At 33.9% G+C, this 15,435-nt stretch overlaps 1 protein-coding gene across 3 annotated transcripts; it reads left to right on the top strand.

Moving 5' to 3' along the window:
* The first annotated feature begins 462 nt into the window (after positions 1 to 462).
* On the top strand, positions 463 to 14,970 carry LOC127719075 (uncharacterized). 3 transcript variants are annotated; one of them, XM_052225130.1, is made up of 5 exons: positions 463 to 493; positions 4,809 to 4,906; positions 10,583 to 10,858; positions 12,128 to 12,294; positions 13,586 to 14,970. In XM_052225130.1, the coding sequence occupies exons 2-5, from the start codon at positions 4,843 to 4,845 to the stop codon at positions 14,792 to 14,794; spliced, it is 1,716 nt and encodes a 571-aa protein (XP_052081090.1). In that variant the 5' UTR covers positions 463 to 493; positions 4,809 to 4,842; the 3' UTR covers positions 14,795 to 14,970. The 3 variants fall into 3 exon arrangements, with proteins under 3 accessions (XP_052081090.1, XP_052081085.1, XP_052081080.1); XM_052225125.1 differs by having other exon boundaries at positions 4,809 to 4,918; XM_052225120.1 differs by lacking the exon at positions 463 to 493 and adding an exon at positions 521 to 813 and having other exon boundaries at positions 4,809 to 4,918.
* The last annotated feature ends 465 nt before the right edge of the window (positions 14,971 to 15,435 follow it).

The following is a 15,435-nucleotide window of genomic DNA, read 5'->3' as shown; positions in this document are numbered from 1 at the left end:
AATGTCGTCTGTCTTATACCCGTCCATCTTGACAACTGAATACAAGGAGCATGATGTATTTTTTGTTAGTAAGAAGAATACACGAAACAGTCAACCTTGACCTGCTGATCCATATTAGCACATGGATTTAACGGGAATATGTAAAACAACTTTGACATTTGTAAAATATACTCACTTGTCAAAGTTTGAACGAAGATAATCAAAGAAAGGTTACTAGTGGGGTTTTATGTAATAAAAAAAATTCTTATAAATCATGGTTTGATATTATCAATAAATATGCTATCGTTTTTTTCATTTTTTTTTTCATTTAATAATCAATGTTAACAAATATAGGGTTTAGAATGGGGTGTAAGTTAGTTATACACCTCGGGATACGGCGTGTCTGGATAAGAAACCCCTCCGGCCTCCGGCCGACGGGGTTTCTTATCCAGACACACCTATCCCTCGGTGTATAACTATTACGGAAACCCCACGTGGTAAACACATAGATATCGTAAGTAGCATAGATATTTCTTGTCTGTGAAAGTAGTTCCTGTAGCTTATTTGTTTGCAAAAGTGTGCAGATTATTAAGTATTAATCTTGGTAACGTGCTCGCTTCAAGTGCGTGGGTCATAGTTTGATAGCGACCGGCAGCCGGGTAAAACCAGATTGACATTTGCTGCTTGTCCTGTAACCACGCGGTCTTTATAGGTAGAGCAAGACTGTCAGTTCTCGGAGTCATTACTATGTTTTTGGGTGGAATTGCATTTTTTCATGATGACTGTTTAACCTGATCTTGCAAATCCAGCTAAGAAATTTGGTCTAGTACTAAGGTGGGTTCATATTTGTTTAGTATCCAAATATTTAATTTTCGTCCTGGACAGGAATGTTAAATAGACGACTGCATGCTACATGAAAACATTCATCCGTCCATTTTTTAAATGCAAATTTAAATGAAGTTTGTTTGTATAGTTAAAATTTCCCTTTACAATCAAATACATTTTTTGACCGTTTTTATACGACCGCAAAAAAATTTTGTGGTCGTATATTGGTATGACGTTGGCGTCGTCGTCGTCGTCGTCGTCGTCCGGCGTCGTCGTCCGAAGACACATTGGTTTTCGCACTCTAACTTTAGTTTAAGTGAATGGATCTTTTTGAAATTTTACCATAAGGTTAAATACCACAAAAGGAAGGTTGGGATTGATTTTGGGGGTTATGGTACCAACAGTTAAGGAATTAGGGGCCAAAAATAAGCATTTTCTAGTTTCCAGACAATAAATGTGGAACGGTGTATGGATCTCTCTGAAATTATACTACAAGTTTCCATACCACAAAGGGATGGTTAGGATTTGCTTTGGGGGGTTATGGCTCAAACCGTTTAGGAATTAGGGGCAAAAAAGGGGGAAAAACAAGGTTGTCCTGGTTAATGGACAAATACTTTAGTACAAAACATAATTTAAAGCAGTGTAAGGGAGATAAATCAAATACATCATTGAAATTATCTCCCTTACACTGCTTTTAAATTATGTATAAAGTAATGGTTAATGAACAATAAAGATAATTTAAAACAGTGTAAGGGAGGTAATCCAAATACAACGTTTTGGTTACTTCCCTTACACTGCTTTTAAATTATGTTTAAAGAAATGCATATTTATAAAGGAAGACCAGTAAAAATATCTGCAAATGTTGCATCATTTTTTTTTGCAAAAAAATCCATATGAAAGATTTGACACTATATTTTTAATTCTATTATAAAATAGATTAAGTTAGCACTATGGTAAATTTAAATGGGTAATTATGGTTGCCAACTCCATTGGAAATTTGAATTGAGATTATCACCATATCTTGAGGGAAAGAATTTTTTTGGGGAAAAAAGGGGGGGGATAAAAAGAAATTGTGGGGGGTCAATTTTTTCTCATTTCAGATTTCAGAAATTAAAAAGAATTATTCTTCAAATATTATTTTTTTTCAAATTTCAAATATTGAAAAATTTCAAGAAGTAATCTTTAATTGCACAGTATGGCGCATTAGATTTGTTAAATCTTTGATCACATTTATTTATTTGTTATGCCGAATCTAACAGTGTATTTAAATTTTTAATTTTGGGTCCAGTTTTCAAAATAGTCTACATTAAGGTCCAAAGGGTCCAAAATTAAACTTTGTTTGATTTTAGCAAAAATTGAATATATGAGGTTCTTTGATATGCTGAATCTAAACATGTATTTAGATTTTTGTTTTTTGGCCCAGATTTCAAGTTGGTCCAAATTGGGGTCCAAAAATAAACTTTGTTTGATTTCAACAAAAATTGAATATATGAGGTTCTTTGATATGCTGAATCTAACCATGTATTTAGATTTTTTATTTGTAGGCCCCGCTATCAAATTGGTTCATATTGAGGTCAAAAGGGTCCAAAATTAAACTTTGTTTGATTTCATCAAAAATTGAATTATTGGGGTTCTTTGATATTCCAAATCTAACCGTGTATTTAGATTTTTAATTTTAAGTCCCGTTTTTTAAATTGGTCTTCATTGAGGTCCAAAGGGTCCAAAATTAAACTTAGTTTGATTTTAGCAAAAATTGAATTCATGGGGTTCTTTGATATGCTGAATCTAAACATGTGTTGAGATTTTTGATTATGGGCCCAGTTTTCAAGTTTGTCCAAGTTGGGGTCCAAAATTAAACTTTGTTTGATTTTAACAAAAATTGAATATATGGGGTTCTTTGATATGCTGAATCTAACCATGTATTTTGATTTTGGACATTGGACCATAATAGGTAAATTAAAAAAATTCAAGTTCTTAGACCACATTCTTTCTGTGTCAGAAACCTATGCTGTTTCAAATATTTAATAACAATCCAAATTCAGAGCTGTATCAAGCTTGAATGTTGTGTCCATACTTGCCCCAACTGTTCAGGGTTCGACCTCTGCGGTCGTATCAAGCTGCGCCCCAGCGAAGCATTTTATTCAGCTTTATCACTATGCGTGTATAACGCAAAAGAAAGCTTGGTTTGCATACACTGTATATTCATCAGTAAACATCAACTTAGAAATATAATACAAACAAAAAATAAGGTCATAACTGAGTCATGTTTTTGAATGCATTTATGTATGACAGGTATGTGGTGAAATAATAAATGGTTATTCAAAAACTTCGAAGAGGTAAATAAATAGTTAATTGATGAATGCTGAATCTGATGTGGTGATTATCAACTAGATATTTTGAATCAATTTTAAGTGAGATAGAGTTCGAGTATTAGTTACTAGTATCCATAACTGAAAGCAAGCATGTCTGTCATATTTGTTTTTCGTAAATTGTATTGTTATAAATTATGCCGTTAGTTTTCTCAATTAAAATGTTTCATATTTATCATGTCGGGGCCATTTAAAGCCGACCATAAGGTATGGGTTTTTCTCATTGTCGAAGGCCGTACGGTTGCCTATAATTGCTTACATCCACTTCATTTGAACTTTGGTGGATAGTTGTCTCATTGACAATCATACCACATATCCTTATTTTTAGCACACCGGGGCCCGAAGGGCCCCATGTGAGCTTATGCCATCACTCGGCGTCCGTCGTCGTCCGTCGTCTGTCGTCGTTGTCTGTCGTCGTCGTCGTCTGTTGTCGTCTATCGTCGTCTGTCGTCGTAAACTATTTCAAAAATCTTCTATGAAACTACCAGGCCAAATACCTTCAAGCTTTAACGAAATGTTTCTTAGGGTATCTAGTTTATAAATTGTATCCGAGGTTTTGATCCATCGACAAACATGGCCGCCATGGCTAAAATAGAACATAGGGGTCAAATGCAATTTTTGGCTTATATCTCAAAAACTAAAGCTTTTAGAGCAAATATGACATGGGGTAAAATTGTTCAATTGGTTAAGATCTATCAGCTCTGAAATTTTCAGACGAATCAAACAAACCATTGTTGGGTTGCTGCCATCGAATTGGTAGTTTTTAACAAAATTTTGCAGTTTTTTGTTATTATTTTGAATATTATCATAGATATATATAAACTGTAAGCAGCAATAATGCTCAGCAAAGTAAGATCTACAAAAAAGTTAATATGACCATAATTGTCAATTGACCCCTTAAGGAGTTATTGCCCTTTAAAGACAATTTACACAATTTGTTCATCAAGTTTGCTAACATTCAAAAAACCTTCTCTGAAACTACTGGGCCAATTACCTTCAAACTTTAATTAAATATTCCTTAGGGTATCTTGTTTATAAATTATGTCCGAAGTTTGTATCCATCGACAAACATGGCCGCCATGGCTAAAAATAGAACATAAGGGTCAAATGCAGTTTTTGGCTTATATCTCAAAAACTAAATCTTTTAGAGCAAATGTGACAGGGGTAAAATTGTTTAATTGGTCAAGATCTATCTGCACTGAAATTTTCAGACGAATCGAACAACCCATTGTTGGGTTGCTGCCACCGAATTGGTAGTTTTCAAAAATTTTTGCAGTTTTTATTTGTTATTATTTTGAATATTATTATAGATATATATAAACTGTAAGCAGCAATAATGTTCAGCAAAGTAAGATCTACAAAAAAAGTTGATATGACCATAATTGTCAATTGACCTCTTAAGGAGTTATTGCCCTTTAAAGACAATTTTACACAATTTGTTCATCAAGTTTGCTAACATTTAAAAATCTTCTCCTCTGAAATACAGGTGAGCGATTCAGGCTCTTGAGAGCCTCTAGTTACATGTATTCTATAACTAGATTACATATATATTTTAGCTATGTGTTAGCAATTCCATACATTATACCATAGTTTTGTAACCAATCTTGATGCATGAACAATGTTTTTCATTTATAGAAAAGTGCGAATTAGCCATTGACACACTTGCAGTATGGCCCTGGTTCAGGAAAACAATATCGATTCATCAGACGATGAGAGTCACATAGATAACAAAAGTAAGAACTTAGGTAAGAAATTTTACCAATGTAACACATAAATAGTTATGTTGGCAACCATATGGCAAAACATGTCAGTTTGACTCCATATAGTGTTACTATCCATACTAGTAATTAATATATCAATAGAGCAAAGCATGTATTTTTTTTCTGCAGCTCACTGATAAACACATTTTGTTTAACTTTACAAAAAATAAACCATAGAACAATTTCAATGTCTCAACGCTGCATACATTCTACATAAACCTACTTCTGTCTGTTCATGGCAACAGCCTTCCGCTTAAATAGCGTTTTGCAATGTTCTGTCAAATGTCTCACATAAATAGTCAAATGTAGACGTTACGATGTTGTATAAAACATAAGTAGCCCTACATTCTGTATGTTCCTGTCATTCAGTGGTTGTTTTTATTGCTGTATATCATATTTAATTTTGGTTTATTGTTTTGTATAGTTTGTTCTTGTGCTGTGCTATTGCATCACTGTCTCAAGTTAGGGGAGGGATCGGCGCCACCCAAACATGTTTAACCTCGCCATATTTTGTATATGCCTGTCCAAAGCCAGGAGCCTGTAATTCAGTGGTTGTCGTTTGCTGCTGTTTTTCATATATTTGTTTTTCATTTGTTATTTTTTACATAAATCCGGTTGTTAATTTTCTTTTTATAATTGTTTTAAATTGTCATTTCGGCGTCTTTTATAGCTTGCTATGCAGTCTTGGTTCTACTCATTGTTGAAGGCCGTACGGGGACCTATTGTTGTTAACCTTCTACGTCATTTGGTCTGATATGGTTATTCATATCTAGATTTTAACAACAGTTTAGCGTGACTCAATACTTCTAGTCTATCAGCAATTCTACTGTATAAAAGAGCAATTGATTGTGGTGGTAATACTGATGCTGGTTCGTCTTTATATTTAAAATAGAAGTTCTATAACAAATAGATATTAAGTCCTTTCAGCAAAACATGCTTTCTCAAGTCTCAATGTATTGTATTAATTTTGGTATGCAATGTCAATGTCCTAAAAATATCAGATTATGTGGACATGTAAGAGGTACTGAGTATTTTTCCATTTACATGTTTGTGCAACAAACCATTCATTTTAATAAGACAAGTAATACATATATATCAATAATGAATAGAATGGGATATGGTGAACAAGATCCTGACACAAAATCAAAACATGTACACGCTTTTATTGCTGTTCTTCATCTTGAAAATTACAGTGAGATCTTCAACATGGAGAAATTATTCTAGCCTCAGCGTGTAACAAACCATTTATTTTAATAGGACAAGTACATGTAATACATATATATCCATTATGAGTAGGAAGGGATATGTTGAACAAGATCCTGACACAAAATCAAAACATGTAAACGGGAAGGATTGTGCCTGATATTCATATGATGAAGACATAATCTTTCAATCAGTTTAATTGAAGTCTGGAGCTGGCATGTCAGTTAACTGCTAGTAGTCTGTTGTTATTTATGTATTATTGTCATTTTGTTTATTTTCTTTGGTTACATCTTCTGACATCAGACTCGGACTTCTCATGAACTGAATTTTAATGTGCGTATTGTTATGCGTTTACTTTTCTACATTGGCTAGAGGTATAGGGGAGGGTTGAGATCTCATAAACATGTTCAACCCCGCCGCATTTTTGCGCCTGTCCCAAGTCAGGAGCCTCTAGCCTTTGTTAGTCTTGTATTATTTTTAATTTTAGTTTCTTGTGTACAATTTGGAGTTTAGTATGGCGTTCATTACCACTGAACTAGTATATATATTTGTTTAGGGGCCAGCTGAAGGACGCCTCCGGGTGCGGGAATTTCTCGCTGCATTGAAGACCTGTTGTTGACCTTCTGCTGTTGTCTGTTCTATGGTCGGGTTGTTGTCTCTTTGACACATTCCCCATTTCCATTCTCAATTTTACATAATAAATTTGCAGCAAAGAAACAGCGCCTTTATTGCTGTTCTTCATCTTGAAAATTACTGTGAGATCTTCAACACAGAGAAATCATTCTCGCCTCAAGGAAAGTTTCAAGACAGCCCCTAGCACCGGTTTGAGCAGAATTCTTTGCTAAAGTCAATATTGTCGTAATTGTACCATTGAAGACGCACGGATGCGAGGCAATATGAACAATTTGATATGAATAGCTGGCAAAGAAATCTAACAAATACTGTCATAGGTTGCCCGACAATTTCACTTATACATTAATATAATACGAGACAAATATAAAGTGAAACACAGGGTAAGTTACTAGATGTGGTACATATAAACAGTGAAGGTTTTTATACCCCTCACAAATGAAGTTTTAGGTGGTGGGGGGAGGGGTTATGTAGGATTAATTAAGTGTGTCCTGTCCTGTCTGTCGGTTTGTCCATAGATCTTGAAAGTGAGGTACTAGTACACTACAATGTGTGGATGATCTTTTTAGCGAGCGAAGCGAGCGAAGAAAAAAAATACATCATACATTTCATACTTACTGAAGATGAAGGCAGAATATTTTTTTTAGCAACTGAATAGGACAGATTATTTTTTTTTTTGTCAAAATAGTCAAATGGTCCATGCCTTAAGCGCCTATCATAAGAAGAAATCTGACATTTGATTTTTACAAAAAATCAATTTTGATTTGCACTCTGAAAAAGAAAAATACACTTAACTGAACTGGCGAGATGTATACAATAGATTCGTCTCGTTAAAAGTAAACAAAAAACAGAGTTTGATATTTCAATACGTTTTCGACAAAAAAAACATAACTTTCAAACAGAGATTTTGGTAAATGTACCTCAGTATATATTATTCAAAGTCAGATACCAACTAGATGAAAGTTAAATGCAATGAATCCGAGTGTTGTGAAATAATGCATTTGTTGGTGCGAAATGCCGTAGACAACTTTCTTGGGCCTCAATTGCATACAGAAAAATATCCTGTATTGATTTTGTTCTTATATTTTGACATGGCATTCTTTCAGTAGTACCGATTGGGGGGGGGGGGGGGGTTCAGGATAAACTAATAAAAAAAAAAGCAGGACCTAGTAGAGGGAAAAAAATTTCATCCTAGCCCCCCCCCCCCTATAAAATCAAATGGTAGCTCCCTTAATGCTGATGCCCTAAAGCGAATATGAAGACAAAATGAAAAAAAAGAAATATTGATATCTGACAGACACAAGTCTTGTGAACATATAAAGGATGTTGTTTGATAAATTTATAATGTTTTTATTAAGGAATTCAAGGTAACAAAATGTGAACTGGTCTCCATTCTAAAACGCGCGTCTCTGCAAATAAGTGCACGTCAGACCAATACGAAAGTTATACAATGTATAATGGCGACGTTTTCATTTTGAACATTATACAAGTCTGCAAATTATACAAATTTAAAATCGTTTGTATAATTTATTGTACGTTAGTGCAGTAGAAAGAATCTTAAATCCATTGACTTTCGAATGAAATAACTCAGTGCTGGTTCCTTGATTCTCAGAATGGAAAGGGGTACCCGAAATTTAAGGAATTGTTTTACAAAGAAGACTACTAATCTTCTCCTTGGCACTTTTTATGTACGTTTAGGCAATAAAGTGTATCGACATGTTGTAGGTATTCCCATGGGCACCAATTGTGCCCCTTTAATAGCAGACTTGTTCTTATACTGTGATGAATCACAGTTTATGACCAAAGTTAGTAAAGACCCGTCTAATTTTCTTTAATTGATAAATTCAACAACACTTATCGTTTGTTGATGATATTTTTTCGTTGAATAATCAAGAATTTTCAAGGAACTTACTTTAAATAAATCAAATACAAACAGTAATAACTGTCCTTTCCTAGATTAAGATATTACAGTTTTAATCGGGAAACTCTACATGCACAAACATTTACGACAAAAGGAATGATTTTTCTTTTCCTATTGTTAATTTTCCTTTTTTTGATGATGTTTCTTTGGCACCATCTTACGGTGTTTATATATCACAACTCGTTCACTATGCTCTTGTCTGTTGTGATGTTTTGGTTTAGAAGTTTACCTGTAGAAAACTTATTTCAAACTTTATAGCACATCGTAATTTTTACGGAGATGTTGTGTACCGAGCCCGGAAATTTAGATACGATCTTTGTAAACATATCGATCCTTTAAATAAACTTATTTTTAAAGGTTACCAATTTAACACAGTCATTAGATCTTTGAATATTGCTTTTATCGGTATATATTGATTTTGTTATCAGTAAATTAAAACCATGCACATTCACGGTTCTGCAATCTGTTGATACCTGTATTTTGGCATTGCACAAGTTCATGTTTTCATTGACTGTTAATGACGTTTTTACACTAAATCCATTGGATATTAGGTGTGTACTGCTTGATATTTTAGTCTTAGATACACGATTTTTTATTAGTTGTTATGACTTTAGATTAGCTGTCAGTAACTGCGAGTAATCTCAGATCTGTACTTAGTGTCTTTTTTGTTGTGGGGATGTATAATTTCCCTGCACGTCCGGTCTGTGTTTTTGTAACTTATTTTTCTGCTTTGTATCGATCTAATGTGTTAAGCCCTTTTCAACTGATTTTTATAGTTTGTTCATATGTTGAACTGTTACACCACTGTCCAATGCTAGGGGAGGTTTGGGCGCCCGTAAACCTGTTTAACCCCGCCAAATTCGGTATGTGTCTGTCCCAAGTCAAGAGCCTGTAATTCAGTGGTTGTTGTTTTTTGCTGAATATCCTATTTGTTTCTCGTTCATTGTTTTATAAATAAATAAGGCCGTTCGTTTTCTCGATTGAATTGTTTTACATTTGTCATTTAGGGGCCTTTTATATGAATTGCAGTGTGGGTTTTGCTCATGTTGGAAGGCCGTACGGTGATCTATAGTTGTTAACTTCAACGTCATTTGGTCTGGTGAAGTTTTCGCATTAGGAATCATACCACATCTTCTTATCTGTATATATAATAAATGCGGTACATATACAACCGAAACAGATATCTGTTCCTTCAAAAAGTGAACAACTTTTCTTATCATGCTTAATTTATATTTTGAACTTTAAAACTTTAATGTCCTATTTAGATCGACATTTTCCAGACGTGGACATTTGACAACATTTTAGATGTAAAACTACCGACTTTACTCATTTATGTTTTGTTTCTTTATCCTGGAGGACAGGATCGTTGATGACAGAGCAGGATAATTTTTGATGCCTGTGATCGTACGACATTGAATCGGTTATTAACATCATTAAAAAATATTAAAGGATAAATTCAGTGTCCACAATTTTGTTGGGCTATTAGTAATGTATAATTTCATTGTAATGCCATCATAGTAATTGATAACAGAGTGAAACTCACTTTGTGGTCGCTTCTGGACTTTCTTCCTTTTTAAAAGATCTTTAGATTCAAACTGATTTCTTTCCCACGTGTGTCTGTATAAGTAAGAAGATGTGGTAGGAGTGCCAATGAGACAACTCTCCATCCAAGTCAAAATGTATAAAAAGTTAACATTTATAGGTCAAAGTGCCTGGAATGTGTTTAAGCTTCAAGCGCATCTAGTTTACCACGTACTAGTATATGAATAGGGAATTTTAGAACATTTTTGTTTAAATCCCCAAAAACACAGCGGGAAAAGGGTAGGGGTGGGCAATTTGCGTACCTTTTGTCATCAGTATTTCACCTATTCAAATGTTTATTTTTTAACTTTCAGTTTTCAGTGACTTCCTCTTAAGCAGAATTGCAGATCACCTACTAGATGATTGGGTTCCAGTATTAATTCAGCTAGGTTTGCAGTACAGCTCTGTAAAAAAGATTGAAAAAGCTTATCCAAATGAGTTGTATAGGCAATCCCTAGAGGGTTTAATGCAATGGCGTAAGTCTATTTCACGAAATGATGTCGGAATTCCTAATGCAACTAATGAACTGTTGTCAGCATTGGAAGAAAAAGGAAGAAAAGACATGGTAGATTTGGTTGCAGAATTCAAAGGTATTTCTAAAATTTCGTAATGCAAATCACTAGAACAGGATTGTGTATAAAGCTCTCTATTGTCATGCTGATTTCTAATTTGCAGAACACATACAGGCTGTATTTCGTCTAATTATGTCAAAGATAAATGTAACAGATTGAAATTTTTTATCAGTAATGTAGGTATGAATAGTATAGACTGGGTTTTGTGTCAATGAAATGACGCACCAAAGACACAACAAACCAAAGGATGTCTAGAGATCATACGACAAAATTGACGGCATTATGTATACAATTCCCGAAAAACAAATATGACAGACATGAACCAATGACAACCACTGAAATACAGACTCCTGACTTTTGACAGGCGCCTTAAAAAATGGGATGGGGTTAAATATGTTCAACCTCTCCCTTACCTGGGAAGGGTTGTAACAGCATGACTAAATGTAAAAGCAGTTGTAAATGGACGTAATCAATAGATTGAAACAAAGCACGTAAAACAAAATACACAATTGCACAGATATAAGATTATTCGCAGATACTGGAAGCTTGTTAAAGTTAAAGCCAACTACGCATAATAATAAATCAGTCACCGGTGCCACATGTGGAGTAGGATCTGCTTATCCTTCTGCAGCACCCGAGATCACCCCCAGTTTTTGGTGGGGTTCGTGTTGGTCAGTCTTTAGTTTTCTATGTTGTGTTTTGTGTACTGTTGGTTGTCTATTTTCTTTTTTAGCCATGGCGTTGCCAGTTTATTTTTGACTTATGAGTATGAATGTCCCTTTGGTATCTTTCGCCTCTCTTCTCCCAGAGTAAAGTGTTAATCAGCACACACTCATCAGATTGAGTGTGGACGTCATAAACAATCTGAGACATGCATGACCTTGTGCAATCCCTTAATAAATTGTCTGTACACTGAATAAATTTGGAAGTATTAACGCAACCTCATTTGCCAAACGGTTATGATGATTCTTAAAGAAGCATGAAGAGTACTGTCTCCAGGTCTATGTTTTACAGAAAGTCTTACGATTTGAGATTTCAGACTGTATATATATTTCCTTTCAGTGTCACGTGTCTCATTTGTACTGTTTACAGGGCCGATTGCATGCTTTGTTGATGAGCGAACAGTTTATGACACTTGTTCTTTTCGTCCTCGTTGTCCAGTCCATTTTGAAATAGAAACAACGGCGTGGAAATACAAAACTTTTGGTCGTAAATAAAATACAATAATTATACTCTATTTCAAGTGACATTTGTTATCTTTATAAAGTAAACATGTATCTTTTTCAGAAAATATTGAAAACCAAAATCCACGTAAAAGATGTTTAACAACATATGAAAGTCATAGTTGCAAAAGGAAAACTTTAAGCCTAAAAAGCGGAAATGATGTATATCAAGCTGTAGAGGAAATGGAATATGAGTATACTTTGAATTTGAATGGAGATGGTGAAACTCCTGTAAGTTAATTAATCAAATTTGACATCGTGTTAACCCGATCTAGAAAAGTTCGAAATTAAATTAAAGAAAATGCGTAAAAATCTGGCATCAATTCTAAAGTCAGAAAAAAGACTAAATCATTAAAATATATATCAAAAAGAACCACTGGCAAGGTTCTTGACAGTTGGAAGTCATGCAAAATTAATGGCTTGGTTCGATCATTAGCTCACCAGGCCCGAAGTGCCCCATGTGAGCTTATGCCATCACTTGGCGTCCGTCGTCGTCTGTCGTCTGTCGTCGTCGTCGACGTAAACTATTTCAAGAATCTTCTCCTCTGAAACTACTGGGCCAAATACCTTCAAACTTTAACTGAATATTCCTTAGGGTATCTAGTTTATAAATTGTATCCAAAGTTTTGATCCATCAACAAACATGGCCGCCATTACTAAAAATAGAACACAGGGGTCAAATGCAGTTTTTGACTTATTTCTAAAAAACTATAGCATTTAGAGCAAATCTGACGTGGGGTAAAAATATTTCGTAGGTAAAGATCTATCAACTTAGAAATTTTCAGCCGAACCGAACAACCCATTGTTAGGTTGCTGCCACTAAATTGGTAATTTCAAGGAAATTTTGCAGTTTTTGATGATTATCTTGAATATTATTGAAGACAAAGATAAACTGTTAACAGCAAATGTTCAGCGAAGTAAGATCTACAAAAAAGTGTAATATGACCAAAATTGTCAATTGACCTCTTAAGGAGTTATTGCCCTTTAAAGACAATTTTTAACACTTTGTTCATCTAGTTTGCTTGCCTTACTTTAAAAAATCTTCTGCTTTGAAACTGCTGATTTTTTTTTAGCCAAACTAGGGATGAATGACTTTCAAAGTATCTAGTATAAATTTTGTATTTTATTTCCTTGCACGTCAAGAAACATAGCCACTATGGCTATAATGGAACATAGGGGTAAAATGCATTTTTTTTTCCTTTAGAAGAAAATATGACAGTTACAAAGAACATTTAAGTGGCATTTTTAAGCCACTCATTAATAAATATTGAAAAGCAAAAATAATCATTGATGAAAGAGTTTCAGCAAAAAGTTACAGGTGAGCGATTCAGGCTCTTGAGAGCCTCTTGTTTTTGTAAGGTCTTGTCACCATCAAATCGCCCCCGAATGTCAGTTATCGTTTATAAATACTGTTTTCCAAATGTTTCAGATTTCTTGAATACTTTCCGATATAATTGAAAAAAAAAACATGTAGTATTTTCGCTATAATGTATATTATAAAATAAAACTTTTTATGTTTTAGTCACATAGTACAGTACATTATCAATTACATCAAGAAGGGAAAGGTTTTAAAACAACAGAACAAGTTTATACAAACCAGAAATTGAACAACGAAATTCTCACAGTGCTTGTTGATCACAAATCACCCATAATCCCATTTGGACGGAATGCAAGGAAACCTCGAATAGCATTGTTATTGTCAACAGGCTCAGAATACATAAAAGCTTCTGCTTTTGGCGATCATGCAGACTTTATTGACAAGAATATGGAAAATGATATGGTTTATAGAATTTCCGGCTATCAATTAAAGACAAGCGACTATTCCAATAATTTAGAATTAACCCTATATCAAACGACAAAAATCGAAGTAGTTTCGAGAGCCGAAATTCCAAAACAAGTGAAAAGAAATTTCCGAATAGATGACATAAAGCAAAAACGATATGTCAGAAAACTCAGAACTATAGGTCCGGTTGTTGTAACTTCGGTTGGACCCACAAGGCGACCATGGAACAATTATTTAAAAGAAGTCATGTTGAAGGACCATAACGGAAGAATAATAATGAATATGTGGAGGTCTGATAACAAAATTCCCTTCGCATATAGACGAGGCGATGTTCTGGTTCTTCAAAACGTTGAAGTTGGTATGTTTAAATCTTACAGTGGAATTGTATATCATTTAACTGGTGGAGATGTGGTCAAGTTTATACAGATACCTGGGTATGATATGCAAGACCTTTTGCACGACGAGGACGAACACTTCTTAACACCAATAACAATGAAAGTGAACGATCTAAAAGATATGAAAGAATATAAACATCTTGTTTACATAAATTTTGTAAAAATTGAAGTTTTTGTTAAGGATAGTAATACACAGAAAATTTTCAAGCACTGCGATGTTGTTGAGACCCATGGTAGTCTTAGTGAAAAAGAGGGAAGATGGTTTTGTGACGAATGCGAAGAATACACCGATGGTGAAAATAAAGCAAAATTAACTGCAGAGGTGGTTGATGCTCATGACCATTCCAAAAATAGTTTATGGGTTAACCTGTACGACAAGTCTGTGCAAACAGTACTAGGAGACAGTTACACAGCTTTCATTCAAACAGAAAACGAAAAAAAGAGAGCGTCGATATTAAAGAAATGTGAATTAAAGAATAGAGTTTATCGTTTGGAATTGAAATATGATCCGAAATACAGTACACAATCTGTTAAAAAACTTACAGTTATTTGAAAATAGATAGACATTGTCGTATCAAAGGTGTTAAAAGTTGTATTTATAAGTTTAAAATCTAAATAATTTTTTTTCTTCTTCATAGAACGTGTATGTAAAAGATACTTTCAAAATTGACGTGCATGTTTTACTATCATATTATCTTTAGTTTTTAATAAAGCTGTACATATGTGCTATTCATGTGTAGTTGGTGTATTCTGACAATAGGGGTTTGCATACAAGCTGAAGAATAATAGGGAAGCAGTAAAAATCTAAAAAGCCTTATTTTTCAAAGCTAAAATTTTGAGCTTAAACAAATAGCTAAATTTAGAGTTTCAAAGTAAAGTATTTCATGATTTCAAAAGTAAAAATTTCTGTTCGAAGTCGACATTTAGACCTTACTAATTTTATTTTTACGTGTATTATGTATTTGGTATACAAATAATCGTAGGAATGCACAAAAAAACAATGAGACTCTTTTTTGAAATGAGCTTGATGTTTAAAGCCTTACATAAGACGTATGTGCGTTTGTTTCTATATATAATGTTTATTACATTTAAGTTTAAGTTTGGTACGATTATTTTTTTATTACTTTTAGGTAAATTTTCCAAACACTTGTTTACATATATTTTTTTTTTAAGTTACTAAATGCATGTGACTAT

This window comes from Mytilus californianus, unplaced genomic scaffold, assembly GCF_021869535.1.
Source record: "Mytilus californianus isolate M0D057914Y unplaced genomic scaffold, xbMytCali1.0.p SCAF_1, whole genome shotgun sequence".
Classification (NCBI taxonomy): Eukaryota; Metazoa; Mollusca; class Bivalvia; order Mytilida; family Mytilidae; genus Mytilus; species Mytilus californianus.
Note: the sequence above shows the minus strand (reverse complement) of the source record. Positions and strands in the feature narration are given on the sequence as shown.

Bases quoted from the DNA above. Each gene is read 5' to 3' on its own strand.
- LOC127719075 (XM_052225125.1), top strand. From the start codon at position 4,843: ATGGCCCTGGTTCAGGAAAACAATATCGATTCATCAGACGATGAGAGT. The intron at 10,859-12,127 runs GTATTTCTAAAA...TATCTTTTTCAG, and splicing joins TTTGGTTGCAGAATTCAAAG to AAAATATTGAAAACCAAAAT. The intron at 12,295-13,585 runs GTAAGTTAATTA...TTTATGTTTTAG, and splicing joins ATGGAGATGGTGAAACTCCT to TCACATAGTACAGTACATTA.